The sequence below is a fragment of the Phocoena phocoena genome, chromosome 16, assembly GCF_963924675.1.
Source record: "Phocoena phocoena chromosome 16, mPhoPho1.1, whole genome shotgun sequence".
In the NCBI taxonomy this organism is placed as follows: Eukaryota; Metazoa; Chordata; class Mammalia; order Artiodactyla; family Phocoenidae; genus Phocoena; species Phocoena phocoena.
This window is the reverse complement of record NC_089234.1, coordinates 9,903,757-9,922,698: the sequence shown is the minus strand read 5'-3', so window position 1 is coordinate 9,922,698 and position 18,942 is coordinate 9,903,757. Positions and strand designations below refer to the sequence as shown.

General features: G+C 49.2%; 1 protein-coding gene across 5 annotated transcripts in view; it reads right to left on the bottom strand.

Annotated features, from left to right (window-relative positions):
• Positions 1-18,942, bottom strand: part of FGFR2 (fibroblast growth factor receptor 2) — a 103,835-nt gene that overhangs the window by 70,454 nt on the left and 14,439 nt on the right. For 3 of the 5 annotated variants that reach the window (XM_065894496.1, XM_065894500.1, XM_065894497.1), the window contains 2 exons: positions 5,817-6,083; positions 4,858-4,935 (listed from right to left, as the gene is read on the bottom strand). The exons of 1 other annotated variant lie outside the window; for it this stretch is intronic. In XM_065894496.1, the coding sequence (XP_065750568.1) occupies positions 4,858-4,935; positions 5,817-6,083 (345 nt within the window). The remainder of the gene's footprint in view (positions 1-4,857; positions 4,936-5,816; positions 6,084-18,942) is intronic. One more of the 5 variants, XM_065894499.1, reaches the window with a different exon arrangement.

The following is an 18,942-nucleotide window of genomic DNA, read 5'->3' as shown; positions in this document are numbered from 1 at the left end:
AAAACAAACCAGGCAAGCGACCCACGTGTGAAACGCCTAAGTCCACTGGGAGACCAGTTGCTTGGGGGAGTTCCCAGGCTCTGCCTTCCAAAGAGAACCCGCTAGTGGCCGGTGATGCTGCTGGACCAGAGGGGAGGCCGAGAAAGAAAAGACACTCAATCTGGCCGAATGGATGCAACACCATCCCCGGCCTTTGTGATAAAACACCCAAACCAACTTGTAATGAGGTTTTCACCGCAAAGGTGTTTTGAAAACTTTAGGCAGCTGGTACATTTTCTAAAAATTTGTTTTCTTCAGTTCCTGGAAACTTCAACACAACTAAGAAACCAGCATTTACCAACTTAGGTACGATCTCTTCCAAGGAAAATCCCAATTAGAGCCAAGGAGACGGTGAACTGTTACGATCAGCAGGTCTATCGATGAACGTTTAGAATCTCAGGCCAAGAACCTTCATTTTCCCCAGTTGCTTACAAAAAAAAAAAAAAAATTGCCTTTCTCCCTAATATGGAGGATGGGCAGATGCAGGTCTGAACGAAAATAAAGCCAAAATAGAAAAATTACCTTCTCCCTCTTCACTCAATAGAAAGAACCACTCCACCTGATACGGCTGTCTTACTATCAATTCCCTCTAGTTAAGCAGCCAACCTGAACCTTCTGTCACTCATGCCCTTCCCAAGAAGTCAGCCTCAAGTTCTCCAGAGACAGGAATCACTTAAACACAAGTCTGAGGTGATAAAAAGTACCTCGAAAAAAACGGACAGACACGTCTGTCTATTTGCTGCCAGATAACCCATTAAGATACCTAGAACCTAGGGAAGGCAAGGACTAGTTAAGTTATGCTTTTTTAAGCTAAAGCACAAAGCTTGAACCTGGACGCATTTCAAAAATTAGCATTTGAAATCACAACTTTCTGTCCGGAGAAAGTCTCTTTCACCAAAGGGCGTATGTAGCAGCATTATTTCCTGGCAGCCGGGCTTGCAGTGACGTCACAAGATTCTTCCACTCAGGAAAACGTCTAGCACTGGTCAAGTGTGAGGTCATCAGCTAGTCAGCTGCTAAAATATGACCGGAGAATGCCCTTCACATCTGTGATGGAAGAACTTGACTTAAAGGGGAGGCAGAGTCAGATCAATCAAATCAGCCCATTGCAGGGATTTTCAAAGCACGTGCAGCTGGATGTGAATAGATGCTATATTTTAAAAAGGGTCTTAACGGTCAGTAAGTTTGGAAAACCCTGGGAAAGGACAAAAAGAAACAGATGTCTTACTACAGAACTTCTCAGAGCTTGTAACAGGCTGATAGGCACTGTAAGTCTTCAAGAAAGGTCAGAGTAGGAGGTATTTTCCAAATTCATTTCAAAATACAACTCATTTTTGGCAGAGAATTATGCTGAACTAGGGTTCCAAGGGATACTCTTTGAGAAACACCAGTCTATTCTCTTAATGTACAAACCAAACCTGAACGCTGCTCTGTTTTTAATGGGATCTGTAAAAGATATACGTGAGGACGGTAGTTCCACAAAATATTCATTCAACATCCAGGCTAGTCCTTGCCCTCCAGAAGCAATCTACCAGAAAAGGCAGGTCTGAGATACTACGTGATACTACACGTGATACAATGTACACTACCTGTGATACAACAGAACCCGTGAACAACATTCAAAGCCACTCAATCGCCCAGTGTAAACAAGGAAATCCTCTACAGAGGAGCCCACTTTTGAGCTGGGTCTCGCAGGATGAGGTAAGAGTTCAGATCAACCTGACCATTGCAGTACATTCCTATAAAACTCAAATCGGACCTGGAGGTTAACGGATACCAGTTTCACGGCCAAAATGCAACAATCCTGCCTTAATTTTTGACTGTTCTTTTCACCATTATATTTGACTACCATACTTTTTGTACTCCGTACAGAATCTAAGAAGAACTCTACCAGGCAGATAAGCTTGGCTTCTGAGAGTTAACTGACAAAATTAGACAAACAAGAATACCAGCAACGAGAGTAACCTACAACCTATTTTTGGAGTCACTTGATGGAGAAGTAACGTAGACCAATCCTAAAAGAGAAAAACCCTTCTCAGAGAAGCTCAGAGCTATCACTGTCAGCACAGGGTCACTGGAGCATCATTTGTTAACTTCACTGAAGGGGAACTTTCAAACACACCCCAGTGGCATCTCCAGGCAATCAGAAGGCACCGAAGGAATCAATTTGGACACATGAGTGGTTTCCAGGTGGCTGAAAATGCAAAGAATTCAGTGCTTCTACAATTTTCCCTATTAATCAGGTCAGGCATTTGACACTCGAGGTGGCAAAAAATTGTCTTAATGGCAACATCCCCTTCCCCGCCTTGCCAGTTACCCTGGCCATGGCATTCCTCTGTCCACACAGGCCACAGCTGCTTCATCTCAGCCGCCCCAGGCTGCACCTGTGAATCTGACCGGCCTAATCACACTAGCAGATGGCAGAGGCCAAGCAGCCAGCTAAGAACTGCTATCACTTTAAATCGCATCTAATGTTTCACAGGCACCGAACAGAGGCAGTTCCCGACAGCAGTATCTGCCTGGTACAGCTAACACCAGCCCTTAATCACTGCAGAGCACCCACTTCGGGGCAGAGTTGGTGTCATTCGAGAGCTAATTACAAAGAACCCTGGTTGCAAGGTGCAGGAAGGCACGGCAATTCACTCAACGTGGGCTGGCGGGCCTTAAAGGCAACACTCTGGGCACTGAGCAGTCAGGACTAGTATTCAGGATGAAAAGAGAGTCACCAGAGAGAGATTCAGTTCATTCAGCCTACCCTGCTGTTACATCTTATAACTTCCTGCATATTCCGGGTAACATGCTATTAGGCAGGGGACTGATCACCAGAACGACACGGTTCCCAGGCATGCCGACAGAACCGCGCTGAATCTGATGTCCCAGTCACCAGCAATGGCTCCCACACGTGGGTACCACTTTAGAGCTGTAAACAACTGCGCGAGCATCCTCCCTTCACCCCCGTCATCACCCTGAGTATTGGCAGAGGGGCGCTGTGATTAGACATGCAACAGGCCTCTCTGACTGAACTGCAGCTCTGCTTTGGGCTCACTGAATCACAAATTGTCAATGAATAAAACACAAACAACTCCTCTCCCCACCTTATCTGGTCGTTGGGGGCACGGACTGAACCAGCAGCCAGCCCAGAGTCGGCCCAGAGCAGACCCTTTTCATCACTGTCAGGGTCACTGCCTCTCCTGCCGGAGCCAGAGAACTAATAAGAAGCGAGCGGCCTGTTGTAACGTACCAGTGTTTTATGACTAAATCGCAATGATGACAACAACCTCATTAGAAGGCTGGTACAGAGCACAGCAGAAGACGCTTTTACTCGCCTTATTACCCACTGTTTTACCAACGAGATCTCTAACAATAAACTCCTTCTGGAAGCAGATCTGCATGTGAGAATCCCTAAGCCAGCGGTTCTTACGCTTCCTGTGCATCAGAATCACTCCCAAAGTTTCTAATTCAGCGGGTCCGGCGTGGGTCCTGAGAATTTTCATTCCCAGTAAGTTCTTAAGTGACGCTGACGCTAGTGGTCGCAAGCTTTCTCTTGCCAAAGAGTGAAAACTACATGAGCCGAAATACCTCCCTTTTTGCCTAAGCTGCTAGGAGACTCAAGAGACAAATCCAGTTCCCCACTTAAGCAAAACATTATCCCAGGTGCCGGACAACATGGATTTTTCTCTTCTTCCTTGAAAAAGCCCTGGGTCTATTTTAATAATGAATTATCTTATTATTTAGGCCTTGTTTAAAGTTATTAAAGTAATATCCTTTTGAGGAAACGTAGAATATAACATCTAAGCAAAGAATGCCACTGACCAATGCAAAATCACTTTGGAAATATTCCAACCATGTTATTGGAAATATGTGATCTTCTTTATTGAATAAACACTCACAAATATTTTTCTGAGCAATGTACAAATATGGACTCACTAACCCTCATAACCCCAAAAGATATTGCGATTATTCCCATTTTACAGATAAAGAAACTGAGGCACAAAAGTTAAATTACTTGCCCAAGGTTACCCAACTCGGCAGTGGTGGAGCAGCATTTGAACCGAGGCTGCCCAGCTCTGAGAGGCCACATGATCTCACTCACCATGTAAAGGCCTCCTAGTGTCAGTTACGGCAGTGCTTTACCTGCCTTTAAATACGCAAACAGCATTTGTTGCCCCCCTTTTCTATCTGCAACGTAAGATACACTTCCCTTATTTCTGCTCAGCAAGCAATAATGTTTCACAAGGCCATGGTTTCTCAACCTTGGCACTATCCACATTTTGGACCAGATAATTCTTTGTTATGGGGCTGCCCTGTACATTGTAAAGATGTTTATTAGCAGCATCCCTGGCCTCTTCAAAGCCACTAGCATCCCCCCAACTTCCTGTGCTGAGACAACTAAACACTGCCCAGTGTCCCCGTGGGGAGGGGGAAGGAGGAGAATCACCCCCCGTGGAGAACCACTGGGACAAGCCAAGCACCGTCGAAGTTTACGAAAGAGACCAGGATGTTACATGGCTCTACTGGCTTTACGTCTCCAAACAGTGAGAAGCCAGAGGAAAAAGGAAAACCAAGGAAAGAAAAGTCATAACTGCTTTCAAAAGAAAAGCGGCTACTGACACAATAAGAAAGAACAAACAGTAGAGAAGGGTGTACAGTAACACTGGTTTATTCTCAGATTTGAAAGTCAAGAGAGGAGACACAGTGGAGAGAGGTGGGGACCGCGGGCGACAGCATCCCGAAGAGTCGACAGGGAGACAGCTTAGAGTCAGGCCTTCCCACTGAGCTCTCCTCTCTCGGGGACCTTCGGAGACAGCAATTACTTACTCTTGCTGTTACTGTTCTCACTGACAAAATCCTCCGAGCCATCTGTGTCGTCCTCATCATCTCCGGATGAGATGGCATCTGTATTCAAAAGAACATATCCATGGTTGTGTTTTTGCAGAGCCAAAGGTTGCAATCATCTACAACTTAGTCTTTCTGGAAAGGGGATTCAACAACCCAGGAACCCAGGCAAGAAGTCTGAGACCATGTTTAGTTAAGATGGTTTTAATGGCTTAAATTTTCACTCCATGATGATAGTTCGTCTATATTATGATTCTCAACGTTTTTTGCTTTCACCTTGTTTAAACATGCTATAAAATTGGATATACTGAAACTGGATTTTAAGCTTCAAATGGTACTCAAGTCCCCAACGAACTTACTGATTGTGTAATATCCAAAGATTCTTTCCAACACGAGCTTTCAGCACTCGGGGTCTACTTCAAGAAAGCAATTAGTCGCTAGAAAAACTTAGCCCCCGTGTGGCCTTATGACCATTTACTAATATTCTGAAAGCGGAACTTTAAACTTGGCTGCAAAAGGGGTCCTGTGCAGTCCCTCCTCACCACATGGAAGAAAAGTCAAGGAGAGAAACTCAAATTTTAACAAAAGGAAGCAGAAATCTTCAGCATCCAAGTTTCAATTCTATGTTCTAAATGCCAAGGATGCCGGTGGTATGGGGGTAAAAAAAAAAAAAAAAAAGATGTGTTTTTACTTATAGGAAAGTGTGCTGTCTTAAATGAAAAATGTTACTGTACAATGAGAACCCTGTCATTTTTAACGACCAGCCTCTCTGATATACCAGGTCCCGTAGAAGAACTTCAAAAACAGATCACAAACTGTGAAGTTCTGTGCCTGGCATCCAATTAGCAGATCCCACTATGATTTCACTTGTCCAATAACACTTTACCCAGAAAAATGGCTACAGAGAAGAGAGAGAGCAGACAGCTGGCAGGCCAACTCACCTGTGACATTGACCATGAAGTAGACAGTCTCACTGTCTACATTCCTAGCAGCAGTACAAGCATAGAGGCCGGAGTCTCTAGGCGTGGCACCTTTTATTTGCAAGTACTCCCCAATTAGCACTGTCCTATTGTTGGGCCCCAAGTGTACCCCATCCTTAGTCCAACTGATCATGGCGGCATCTCGCAACAGGCAGCGCAACTCTAGCGATTCCCGGGGCGCAGCCACGTAAACTTCTGGTTGGGAAATTTGGTATTTGGTTGATGGCTCTGCAGAAAGGTGGGAGAGAGAAGACGGAGACAGATGGGAAAGAGGGAAAGGAGAGAACGTCCAACAAAGGTCAGTGGAGGCCCCTTGACTCCCAAGAGAGGCAGTTCATGCTTTGCAAATAGCCCCAGGGTGTCTGCTTCTCCTCGCACCCCCAGAAGCCGCCCTCACCAAGGAGAAGAGGAGAATCCAAAACCAACCAGAGGAAGCACCCGGCAAAAGCTGCCCCACTGAGTTTCCACAAACTGTAGAGAGTTAAACACAAACCCCAAACCCAACTTGGAAAGACACTATACAAGAAAACTCTAAAGTCGATTATCAATCCAAAGTCTGCGTACACTGTAACCCCCAGGAAAGTCTATCATCGTGGCATTTTTAATCTGTGAGAACGTGTGTTTTACAAATGGTTTAATTCCACATGACTGCATGGCTGTGTACACACGCACGCACGCACGCGCGCACACACACACACACACACACACACACACACACACACCCCTATTTATTTGTGCTGACCCTGCCTGTTGTCATAAATCTGAGCTTCTTAAAAAGAAATGCCTCAAACTCTCAGGCTCAGATCAGAACATTGCTGGTCTGGAGACTTAATTCGGTGCTGGGTGAGCTGGGATACACTGCTTTCTCTTAAAATGATAATAGCCTGGAGGCGTTAACGTCAAAACAGAAAAGAGAAAAATGCCCCCAGGGAGCCAAGAGGCGGTCCCCAGTCCCCATTACACTTAAATGGATCCTGAAATGAAGCTGCTGAAGGCTGCAGGACTGTTGCTCCATTCGGAAAGCTGGACCGCTCCCTGCCCATAAGCCCCCGCCATACACCCCGGGTTTCAGCCTCCTCAGCCCTCGGCCTTTGTCTCCTTTAGGGCTGTTCCTTCCTCCCTTGCCTCCACACTAACACCAACCCGTCCTTCAAGGCCCAAATCACTCGTGCCCTCCCGGATGAGGGTGTGCCACCAGCCACCTTGGCCCAGAGTGAAGCGGGTCTCCCCTCTTCCCCAGCTCCTGGGGACGGATGACATTTCTGATGGACTTGTCCTGTCCCCAGAGGAGATGCCAAGATCCTGAAGCAAGGGCTGAGGTCTTGTGGCTCTTTGTGAGCCCCTCCCCTGCCCCAGGCAGACACATGGAAGGTGATCATTTCGAACAGGGCAAGATGGGACCTGGCAGGATCCAGCCTCCGCGAAAGGACTGACAAGGAGCCGTGCGTCTTTAAGAACAGCCGGAGCTGCCAGCCGGGACCCACGAGGGTCTATGAATCGGCTTTCATCCTCCACAGTGAGAACTATGAATGGTACCCAGAGTCCCAGGCCCAGAAAAACACAAAGCTGCCCAGCTCTGGGACGGTTCCAAAGCAGGGCAACATCACAAGGCAATTGTTTTGTCCTTTTGAATGTGGCCTGGACCAATCTCCCACATAAGATTGAAAGAAAGTTACTTCACGTTTCAGTCCCTGTATCCAAGGACCAGCAAGAGCCGCACGCATCTGGTTCTAGAAAAATCCAACTCCCCACCACCACCGCCAGCCAACATGGAGGGCCGGGCACCCCCAAAGGGGCACCCCTAGCCTCACCGAGGCATCCACGCCAAGAAGGGCCCAGACGTTGAACAGGATGGGAACATAAGGAGGTTACCACAACAAAGAGGAGAAAATAGAAGTCATGGTTAACATGGAAAAACAGACCCCAAAACAAGGGCAGAAAGCCCCAACTGACAAGCAGGTTACATTTCAAAAGTTTGTTTTTCTCATTCAACAATTATTTATTGAACACCTACTACGGGCCACGCTGCTTTTCATTCCGGATGCTCAAGAAGCAACAGGAAACAAAAACAGTCCTTGCACTTACGGGATATTAATTACAGTGGGTGATAGACAATAAATACAACATCCACAAAACGAGAAAGTATGTAGGGTGGTCCTAAGTGTCAGGGAGAAGAATTCAGCAGGTTAGCGGCAGGTTAGAGCCCAGAGATGGAGGCTCCGGGCTCCAAAGCAGGAGTTGGCAAACCACAGCTCCCGGGCCGAACCCAGCCATCGTCTGTCTTTGTAAACAAAGTTTTATAGGCGCACAGCCATGCTTACATATTGTCTGGGGCTGCTGTGATGTGACAGTGGCAGGGCTGAGTAGTTGAAACAGAGACCTAACGGCCTGCAGAACCTAAAATATTTACAGTCTCGCCCTTTAGGGCAAGTTCACCAACTCCTGTTGTATAGGATGGTCAGAGAAGTCTTCTCTAGAGAGAAGTGAAGGGCAAAGCAATGCTTAATAGATGTTGCTGGGAACTTAGCTGGAAGGTCCTCGGATGAGGCCTCCCAAGGCTAAGTCATAAGGCTGCTGAATTCAGGGACTAATAAAAATGTTTTGAACTCTGGATCCTGAGCAGAAATGCGGGTAAGAGGGGAAATGGAGAAGAACAAAGAAATCAGCTTGGCCCGTCATCTCAGAGCATCTCCCTTTTCCCACCTCCTAGAGTCAGGGCCAGTCAGTATCCGAAATGACGGGCCCCCAAAGGCCACCCGGCCCACCCCTTTCACAGCTGGTCAAGGCGAGGATCAGATGTCATTTGGGTCCTGGGTCTCCAACAACTGATTACAGAAACAGCACCCACAATGTTAGGATGAGCTGCCAGTGGCTTAGCCTGGGTCATAAAATAATCGATATTTATTACAACCACATTGTATGATCAGCAAGTTACCAAGAATGCTGTGGAATCTGCTTTCCTCTGAGCCAGCACTGGTCATCAAGAGATGACGGAGCAAGAAGCCAGCTGGCCAGAAGCTGCGACACTTTCCCCCCTTAAAGGACAGCCCAGGACCCGTAGGGCCAACCTGTTCTGTCCTGGCCCTCAGATAAGGGGAAGCCATGTCCCTATTTCATGGAGGCACTGGAAAGCTCTAATACTGTTTTGTTTCTGTTTTGTTTTGTTTGTTTAAAAAGAAAAAAAAAGCAAGACACTTGCAATTATGATGCAGAAAAACTTCTCTCCGGACAAAGGTGGAATTATGATTTCTCCATTTTTAAAGGAAAGCATTTTGACTGAGAAGTCTTTCCTTCATCTGAAATGGGTAAACCACAAGGTCTTGCTGAAACCAGGAGTATCTGAGATGCTGGACCAACATCACCAAAAGGACACTACCACCTGCTGCTGCAGAAGGAGGTAACACGGGGCAGTAGGGACCACGTCCTGTTCAGGCTGGACACACAGGAGATGCTGGTTAAGTGCGTGCGGCCTGCCTGGGAAAAGGATGAAGCCCTGAGGTCCAAGCCCACTCTGCTCCTATCTAGGCTCTCGGCCTCAGCTTCCTCATCTCCTGAGAAGCAAGAATGCCCCCAAAACAGGATATTATCTTGAGAATCCAACAAGCCATTCAATATGAACCTGACCTTCCAACTATACCTTGTTGGGCCCATGACGGTCACTATCTCCATCATTCTTCAAGGCTGAAGACACTACCACGATCTCGAGCGCCACTCTTTTCGGAGGATCATCAGAGAGACTCCTTGGATTTGTATCGCCATAGATACAGAGTAATGCTACTAATGATTGGCTCCCAGGTCAACAGGACTGGTAAGGTGACTGGAGATACTAAGAGTGCTTTTAATTTCCAGGAAAACCGGGTCAAAACTGTCACCCAAGGCTTCCCTGGTGGTGCAGTGGTTGAGAGTCCACCTGCTGATGCAGGGGACACGGGTTCGTGCCCCGGTCCGGGAAGATCCCACATGCCGCGGAGCGACTGGGCCTGTGAGCCACAACTACTGAGCCTGCGCGTCTGGAGCCTGTGCTCCGCAGCAAAAGAGGCCGCGATAGTGAGAGGCCCGTGCACTGCGATGAAGAGCGGCCCCCGCTTGCCGCAACTAGGGAAAGCCCTCGCACAGAAACGAAGACCCAACACAGCAAAAATAAATAAATAAACTAAAGGATTTCATTTCTTTAATAAAAAAAAACAAACAAAAACTGTCACCCAAGGCCTCCCTGGTGGCGCAGTGGTTGAGAGTCTGCCTACCGATGCAGGGGACGCGGGTTCGTGCCCCGGTCTGGGAAGATCCCACATGCCACGGAGCGGCTGGGCCCGTGAGCCATGGCCGCTGGGCCTGCGCGTCCGGAGCCTGTGCTCCGCAACGGGAGAGGCCACAGCAGTGACAGGCCCGTGTATCGCAAAAAAAAAAAAAAAACAAAACTGTCACCCAGTTTTCCAATTAGATGATAAGCTTCAAGGGTAGTAAAATAATTCCCCCAAATACATCAATAAGATAACAATGTTCATTCATAACATTAAGCCATCCACCTTCAAGGTCTGAAACCAGTAACTACTACCAGTGGCAGTTGCTGAAAGTGTGTGCTCCCCCCTTCCCAGCTGATTATTTCACAACAGGCTCATCTGGGGGTCTGTGGCGGCTTTGCGGAACCCTGGCAGAACCCAGCAATACTCCTGCATGATCTAGGACTTCCAGCGCAACTTAGGGAGGACGGGAGAGTGAATAGAAAGGGGGGAAGAAGGGAGAAGAGGTTGGGGATTAAAAGTCGGGGAAGACCAGTGGGGCACGTGGTGGGGGTGAGGGGCAGAACGACACACCCATCCCAGGCCACCCAGCAGCTCCCGTGGCCCAGCTCGTAGGTTCCTGCGTCGAAGACATCCCAGGGCACGGACACTTAGCCCGAGACCCAAACCACTGGCTCAGTGGAGGCAGCTCTGTCCCTGCCCCTCCCACGCGGCCACTGGGGCTTGGTTTCTCTTCCCGAGTGCTCTGTGGACACCTCCACAGTGGTACCGACCCCACTTTGCTCCGTGGAGACGACGGGCCGGCTCCCTCTGACATCGGTCATGCTGCATCTGCGGTACCCTACCCACCCCTCTAACTGTGATGTGATCACCTCCCAGTGTCACAGGTCGGTGCCTCCCCTTGAGTCCACCAAGCTGCACGGCCTGCTCTATAAAATATGATGGTTGACACGGGGCAAAGTATTCCCTGAGAGATTTAAACGATACCTTTTATAGCAATATTAATATTTCCTGCATTTATTTTTTTCTGGTACTGTAGCATACTTTTTACTCTTTCTTACAGACAGGAGTGGAGAAATCCATGCAGAGCACACACACAGCCCAACACTTCCGTCATCTGTTCTCACCAAAACACAACGAGGAGAAGGCTCCAGAAGCCACTTTGCTATGCACCAACTGCTCTTTCAGAGGCTTCCACGGACAGAAAATGTTTCCTCATATCTTTCATAATATAAATTACAATCCACAAAGAAGCAAGAAGGCTGGAGCGCACACACCAGTGCTGGACATTCTTTGTCTCTGTACCTAAAAGTGTTAAACAAACAAGGCGCTGAGTTTACTTTCTGGGAGGACGAAAAGGCACGTGTTTCTACTTGCTGAGGCCACACGCCTGGCGGGGGCAGCTCGGCTGTGCAGATCTTTGGTTGCATCAATCTGAACTTTCTCCCCACAAGTTTCAAACACTTGAGAAGCACAAGTGGCATCTTATCACACAGCTGCTTTCCAATAAATGGACTAATCTGATATTAAAAAATGAGAGATGGGCATCTCTGCAGCTCATCAAAAAGTGAATGGTGTGACTAACAGCCACCACTGCACACGGCTGGTGTGTGATTCCTGTCCGGAGCTGCATCTCCTTCCCACCCCTAAGAAACTCTGAAGCCGGGATGCCTTGGGAGCTACTGGAATGTAGAACTGAGGGGCCTCCAACTGCGGAGAGGAGATTGAGGAGGCGAGGGCTGCCTGACACCCCAAGTCCCACAGTGGATCAGGGCAGAGGTGTGACATCACGCTGATGTCACCAGCTTTACTTCACAGGAAATCAACACAGCGAAATCAATCCTTGCTGGGGGTGAGCAGAGCCCAGGGAGGGGCAAGTCTTGTAAAAAGTCAGAAAAGGCTGTGTTTTCTGGGACTTCGCTGGACATGACCAGCTGAATTCTTCCCTGGTGTCATCGGGAGGCCGTCTTGAGACAATTGGAGAGAATTGGAACAGGAGAGAATTTGGAACAGGGAGCTATTTCAGGTAACACTTGATGCTGCTGTACCAGCCATAGCAGCACTTCAGACTGTCACTTTTTATAATGTTTGCCTATAAACTTTTCCCGTGTGGTTTTTGAAATGGCGCCCAAACGCAAACAGAGAACAGATGGGAAACCCGCGTCTTGCCCTGTCCAATCATTTCGTGGAGGATGGATGACAGATTTAAACTGTTAAGGAAGAAAAGAGCCGCATATGCCAAGGGGACAACTAACTACACAAATTCAGCCTTTTCTGGGGTTTCCTAGGGACCAGTGTCTTTTCAAAGGTCAAGATGATCACAGCTAAGAAATGGGAGCCCCGGCTTCAAGGATGCAGGGGGGTCACCCCTGGAATGCATCCCCCCTGAGGTCTCTCCGTCTGAGAAAGTCAGGGGCATCCAAGCCCTAAAGACATTCCTCCAGGAAGGGGAAGAAATGGAGAAAGAAATCCCTAAACAGATTCCTCAGCAAGAGAGGAGGGGAGGAAGAGACAGGGAAAGGGGTGTCCTGCTAGGGGGTATGGGTGGCAGGCCTCCCCGGGAACTATGACAGCAGCATGTGAGGCAAGAGTAGTAAAACAGCCCTGGTTTCCTGGTGCCCTCCCGACCTTCTGCCACCTTGCACGAGAGGAATAAATATCACTGCTGTGGGGCTGCCACTGTCTTGACAGAAGAAATACACAGGACGTAGCTGCACACGTCACCGCAATGTCACGGGGCACAGAGCAGGTAAGTGTCTGTTTCAGACTCGTCCTCCTGGTCTTTACGATGGCCCGTAGAGGCCACACTCCAGTCCCGGTAAGAAGTTTCAACTGGCCAACCCCCCCAGTTCCTGTCCATAGGAACAGAATACAGAATCCCTCACATACACAGCACTGCCAAAGTACTTTCTACCAGCCGGAACGGAGGGAGTCTGGACAGACAGACATCTATATCGCATTACTTTTCCATAATCCATGATGTCTTAGAGCACAGGGGCTTTGGAAGAGCGAAGCTCACACTTTTCTAGGGCACAGTTTCCATCTAGGTGGCATCAAAACTTAGCCGTAGAAAGATTTAAAGGTCCTGGTGTCCTGCAATCAAGTCAGAAATGACCACCCTCGCGTGCCCTAGCACGGGGGTTCCGCAGACACCCAGATGGCAGCAGCAGAGCTGGCTGTTTTCAGCTCAGACAGGCTCGAAGCTTCTCCTTTACGAGACCGGGCTTGCAGGAGACAAAATCCGGGCCTCAAACAGAGGCCTTATAAGGCCTGGGTACTACTTGTTCCTTAAGGGGGGAAGGGAGAGACAAAAACTCTGCACAATATAAAGATAAAAGTTCTCTACCTCAAGAAATACTGCCAACATAAAAATGGGGGCCTCAAAGAATTCAAAGCACTGGAACACAGATAAGCAAACAGGCTGCAGTTTTCTCTTCCAACCCTTTGTCGGGGTGTCTTGCAGACTCACGTCAGGACTTAAAACTCTCCTTGGCGGTATCACGGGGGCCAGGACAACCACTAATAGCTGTCTCTGCCACAGTAGCCTGACTGTTCCAGAAACTCTAGCCTGGCTCGCATTCCTGGTGATCAGATGGGATAATGGCTAATGCTTCCAATATGGTAACCATTAAAAATTATGTATTTAGGCATACCCCTCATATAATTTAGGTCTGTCTGTCTTTGACAAACACGGTGAACAGCTCTCCAAGTTTGAAAAGAAATGATGTTGTTACCTAAGAGAAAATAAAAATGTGGAAATAGTAAAGTGCCTAAGAAAGTACCCATTTAAGAGTGAGTCACCATCATCGCCCAATATTCGGACCCAAAACGCGGAAATATTCACCCCGTATTTTGTCAGCATCCCATCTTCTTTTGATCCAAGGTTTTAGGCTATTAATGATAGTGTCCTCCAAAAGGAAGCAAGAGGGACACAAAAGAGGTTTTCTCCTGGTCACAACGCGTGCATCGAACTCACGTTCGGAGAGCAAAATTCCCACGGGACCACCAGGAGGAGGGTACGGAACAGAAGCACCTGCATAAAATCCCTAGATATTGGTAGCTTTGCTTGAGCAAGAACTTCAAAATTGAGCCCTTTGTTCAAAACCCAATTCCCAGAGAGACAAGCCATCAGGGTATCTAGTGCCCAGGAAGCAGAAACTGGCACTAAGAGTTGTGTCAAAGTAGCTCCCCTGCCCCAGGTCGGATATACAGTGAGCCTATGTGTTCAGCCACCTGGTCATCCAGGCCCTGAGCCTGCCTTCTGGGAACACGCTTGCTAGACACGGCGGAGGAGGCTGGCCCTTCTCGAAATCTAGGCTTCCTAGGGCATGCTGTTCTAGGAAAAACCACATCATCAAAAAGCTGGCCCTGCCGACTGACTGAGACCACTGGAAAATCTGTCTCTTTTTCTCAGCAGAAGGTTTTGTACTCCCTGTATCACCACAACCAGGAAGGGAAAAGGGGGGAAGGGGGATGGGGGCGTCGCGAGGAGGTAAAGGAATGAAGGGATGAACGGGATCTGCCTGAGCTCTATGAGCACCCTCTTTAAGGTCGAAAGTGGGCTTGCAGAGGCATCGCCTGTACAATGAACAAACATCATCATCTCCGGTCCTGAAAAACGCATCCTCTGCCCCCCAGAACAGTTCTGTCCCCAAGTCCTCGTGGCAGCCCTTGACCCCAGGCAGCCCTCCTCACTGTACAGAGTGGGAGGCCACCTTCCTCATCCGATGCTCCTTCAATTCCTGGAGCTCTTCCCTGTGGTACCTTAGCGTTTAGTCTCACTTCTGTCCCCTCCCTGGTGACTCTTCAGAAAAGGCAAGGACAGCTGGGGATGTTAAAAGACCAGACTTAGAACAGGCCTGAGTCTCAACTCTGCCACTTAGAAATTGTGTGACCCAGGACAGGGCCCTCAGCTTTCTAATCACTTCGTCGTTCTTCCCCTGCAAACCAGGAACAACCGTAACTGACAGTGCACGGAAAGCACCAAGCACAATGCCCAGCGCTTAGCGAGCACTCAAAAGTACCAGCCGTGGGGAAGAACTTGTGGCTGAAAGCCTTATTCCAGGGCTGCAGTTGGCTAACCGTGAACGGAGGAAACGCCCCTGACCAGGTCTTCTCAGCGTGGAAGGCTGGCGATAATAGGAAAGGGAAAGCCCCTAACACACAGTTTAGCGCCTATTTACCTACAGCGGCATGCTGTTTTCTGCTGGCGTGTGTGTGTGTGTACGCACACGCGTGTGAACATGTGTTCTCAAGAACAGGAACGTGCATGGAGACCTTCCTGCCCTTCTGGGAATCCCCTCCCCGCCCCGCATACCTGTGGATACGCTCTGAATTTCACCCCCAGCTCCTCTGGTCCTTCTCCCTGTATTCTGATCTCCTCCATCTCTGCAGCTTTTCCCACCCCTACATGGCAATGCCACTCAAGTCCCTGCTTGCAGGTTCACATTTCCACCTGCCCGAGGGAACACATTACCTGGGTGTCTACAGAGGTCCTATCTAAAACAGGCAGATGACCTTCAACCTCTTCCTCTAGCCTCTGGCTGAATGGAGTCACCACGTGACATCAACTCAAGCTCCAAATCCACCCTAAAGCACCTCTGCTCCCTCTCGCCTCCCACCTCGTCAGTCCCCACATCTCCTCCCCTATTCAGTCTGTCTCTGCAACAGCTCTGGAGATAAAGCAAGGGCGGCTTTCGGTCCCACGGGCCCACTACTCCAGGCCTCTACCATCTCTCCGAAAGAGCTCTGCAACACCCCCCAACCCATCACCCGTGGGCCACCCCCTGTGTCCTTCATGAGCCACTAGAGCAATCTTCTGAAAAGCAAATCTTACCACTACTTAAAAAAAAAAAAAAAGGCACAGACCACTCCACACTTCGATAGGGTGAAACCCAAAGAACATCACCCACACTAAGGCCCTGGCTGCTCCTGGCCCCAGATCCCGCTCTACCCTCTCTCTCACACCCAAGGCTTGGCTGTTCACATGGGCACTGTTCCCTCTACCCGCATCCCCTTTCCCGATACTCTGCATGGCAAACTCCTATTCAGCCTTCAAAGCCCAGCTCAAATATCATCTCCTCTGATTCCCATTAAGACAGATTGCATGGCTCCCATCTCCAATTCATCAGGTCTTTGTTTATCCATCTAGTATATTCCCAGCAGAATACAGTCTGCCTCCACCCACCCACTCCAATTGAGAGCTGGGGGCGGGGGAGGGGGGAGCGGAGGAGGGGGGCTCTGCTTCTCAGCCTTTACTTTGCATAAAGATCACCCAGACACAGCTTCCAGGGGCCCCCTTCTAAAGTTTCTAGGTCAGGAGGCCTGAGGTGGGGTCTGAGATTCTGGATTTCCCATAAGTTCCCGGGGAATGCTGATACTGCTGGTCCAAGGGCCGCCTTGTGAGAAGTTCAGCTCCAGTGTCTAAGGACAAGCTTTAGACCTGCTGCGGCAGTGATGAACCCTGTCAACTTGGGCGGCCCCTTCTCCTCCCTGAGCCTCAGAGTCCTGGTCTGTAGAAGAGGCTACCTCCAGGCTAGGTCAAGGTCACCACAGGGACAAAACCAGAGACTGCCTGGGAAGGCTTTTGTAAAGTGGGGGGCACACCTAAGAAAAGCCTCCACCCCGGCAGGGGTGCCCTGCCTGCCTACCCCTCAGCACTGGCCAGAGCAGGCCAGGCTCCTGCTTGTGGGCTGTAGCTTGATACTTTTTTTTTTTTAACTTTTGAATTTTATTTTATTTTTTTATACAGCAGGTCCTTATTAGTCATCCATTTTATACACATCAGTGTATACATGTCAATACCACTCTCCCAGTTCATCCCACCACCACCCCAGCCCCCGCCACTCTCCCCCCTTGGCATCCATACATTTGTGCTCTACACCTGTGTCTCTATTTCTGCCCTGCAAACCGGTTCACCTGTACCATTTTTCTAGGTTCCACATACATGCGTTAATATACGGTATTTGTTTTTCTCTTTCTGACTTACTTCACTCTGTATGACAGTCTCTAGATCTGTCCACGTCTCTACAAATGACCCAATTTTGTTCCTTTTTATGGCTGAGTAATACATTAACTGATCAGCAGATTACACTTTTCCAATCACATGGGAACCTCAATTTGAATTTGTCTGATTTTAAAAAGGGGTTTTCTTTCAAATGAACAAATCTGCCACATCATATATATGTAAGTTACCAAAGTGGGGATTTCTGGAATGTTCCCAAATGGAACTAAACATCCAAGGACCTTGTGAGAGTCGTCGTCATCAACGGCTATGTACAACACCTGTTTGATTACTTTTGTAAGGGAAGAAGCCTGTGGCTTATTAAAATACCATTTACTATTCATCCATCCAACAAATTTGAGATAACTGATATTTGTATGGGGGGCACGGTAACCCCCCAAAGAACTCCCTAGAAAAGAGGATCCCAGCTGGGCTCAGGGACGACTCACTGCAACCCGACAGCAGGCCATGAAAACCCCTGAACGCCAGACCCAGAGGCCACTAGCTTGAGGACCTGGGCTCCAGTGAGCGGGGTAGTTGGCCTGCGTTCCAGAGAGCATGCTCCAAAGCCCGCAGCCTGACTGCATTCAGAAGCAAGTTTTCAGGGGCGGCCGCCTTTCCACCTTAGTGTTACCTGTGGCTCACATGGCCCCGTTCCCGACATAAATGGTGCCAACTCCAGGGGATACATTTGCCCTCTAAGTCCCGTAAAGGTCAGATCAATGTCCAAATCCTATTGGACATTTTCCCGAGCCCCTCCCTCAGCGAGTACGTTCTGAATACATGAATACTTTTAAAGCGGCCCAATCGGCAAATGAGAGGGGAAACAAACGGGAAGCTTGACGAGGAGAGAGGGAGGTGAAGAGTTACTCCTTGAGGGCAAGGCTGCCTCGGGTTCCGCAACTCAGGACTTTTTGGGGGTATTGTTCAGCAAGTTTACTTAAAGGGCTCGGCCTTTCTTCTCTCAGCAGGACCCCAGTTCCAACACCCGTTCGGAGCCTGCAGATGTGTCCCCAGACTGGTCCCCCCTCCAGCAGCATCCCAGCCATTTGCAAATGAAGGGACAGCAGCTGGATACTGGGAAACAGATGGGCCTCCTCATTTGAATGGGTTTGATCTGGCAGCCCGGGCCTCAGCAAGTTCAGGCCCGGCCAGCGCTGAAATCCGGCTCAGGCAGGCGAAGGCACAGATTCCTAGCCCGAGGGGTCTTCAGCGAGCAGCTCGATCAGAACGGCCCCTGGCAGAGGTCTCCCTGAAGTCAGAGGGGGCGGAGAGCCTCTGTGGCGGGCAGGGCCCATTCCCAGCCGGGGCCCGGGGCCGGCAGGACCCAGAAAGGCAGGACAAGCCACAGGGATCACTTTTCTCCCGTGATATGCGGAGAAAAGAAAAAGCCTCCCTAGGGGAATCCTGTGCCTGAGGACTGAAACCACATTCATTCAGGAAATTCCAAATTAAGACAGGCGCCACCGTGGTTAACCTTTCTCCCCAACCCTAAGCCGCCTATGTGCAGAGAGGTAAAAACTTCAAGGAAACAAACTCTGAAGAGCCCCTACATCCTAATAGAGCCCCTTTCAAAACCCTCGGGAGCATTTGCTCTTGGAAAGGCTGTGCACGGCTCCCCAGCATCTTGGCTTCCCAAGACGTGGACAGGGCGTACCAGGGTCTTTCTTAAGCTGAGATTGTGCACCCCTCTCCATGGAAAGAGGAGGAAGCCTTGTTTGAATCGCTGAGTGCCCAGGTGAGGCCCCCGAGAGGGGACCAGAATCGTGTTCACTAGGTCTCCCTGGCTGCCCGGGGCCGTCTCCCCGCATCCACGTTGGTCTGGTAAGGAACTGCAGCTCCA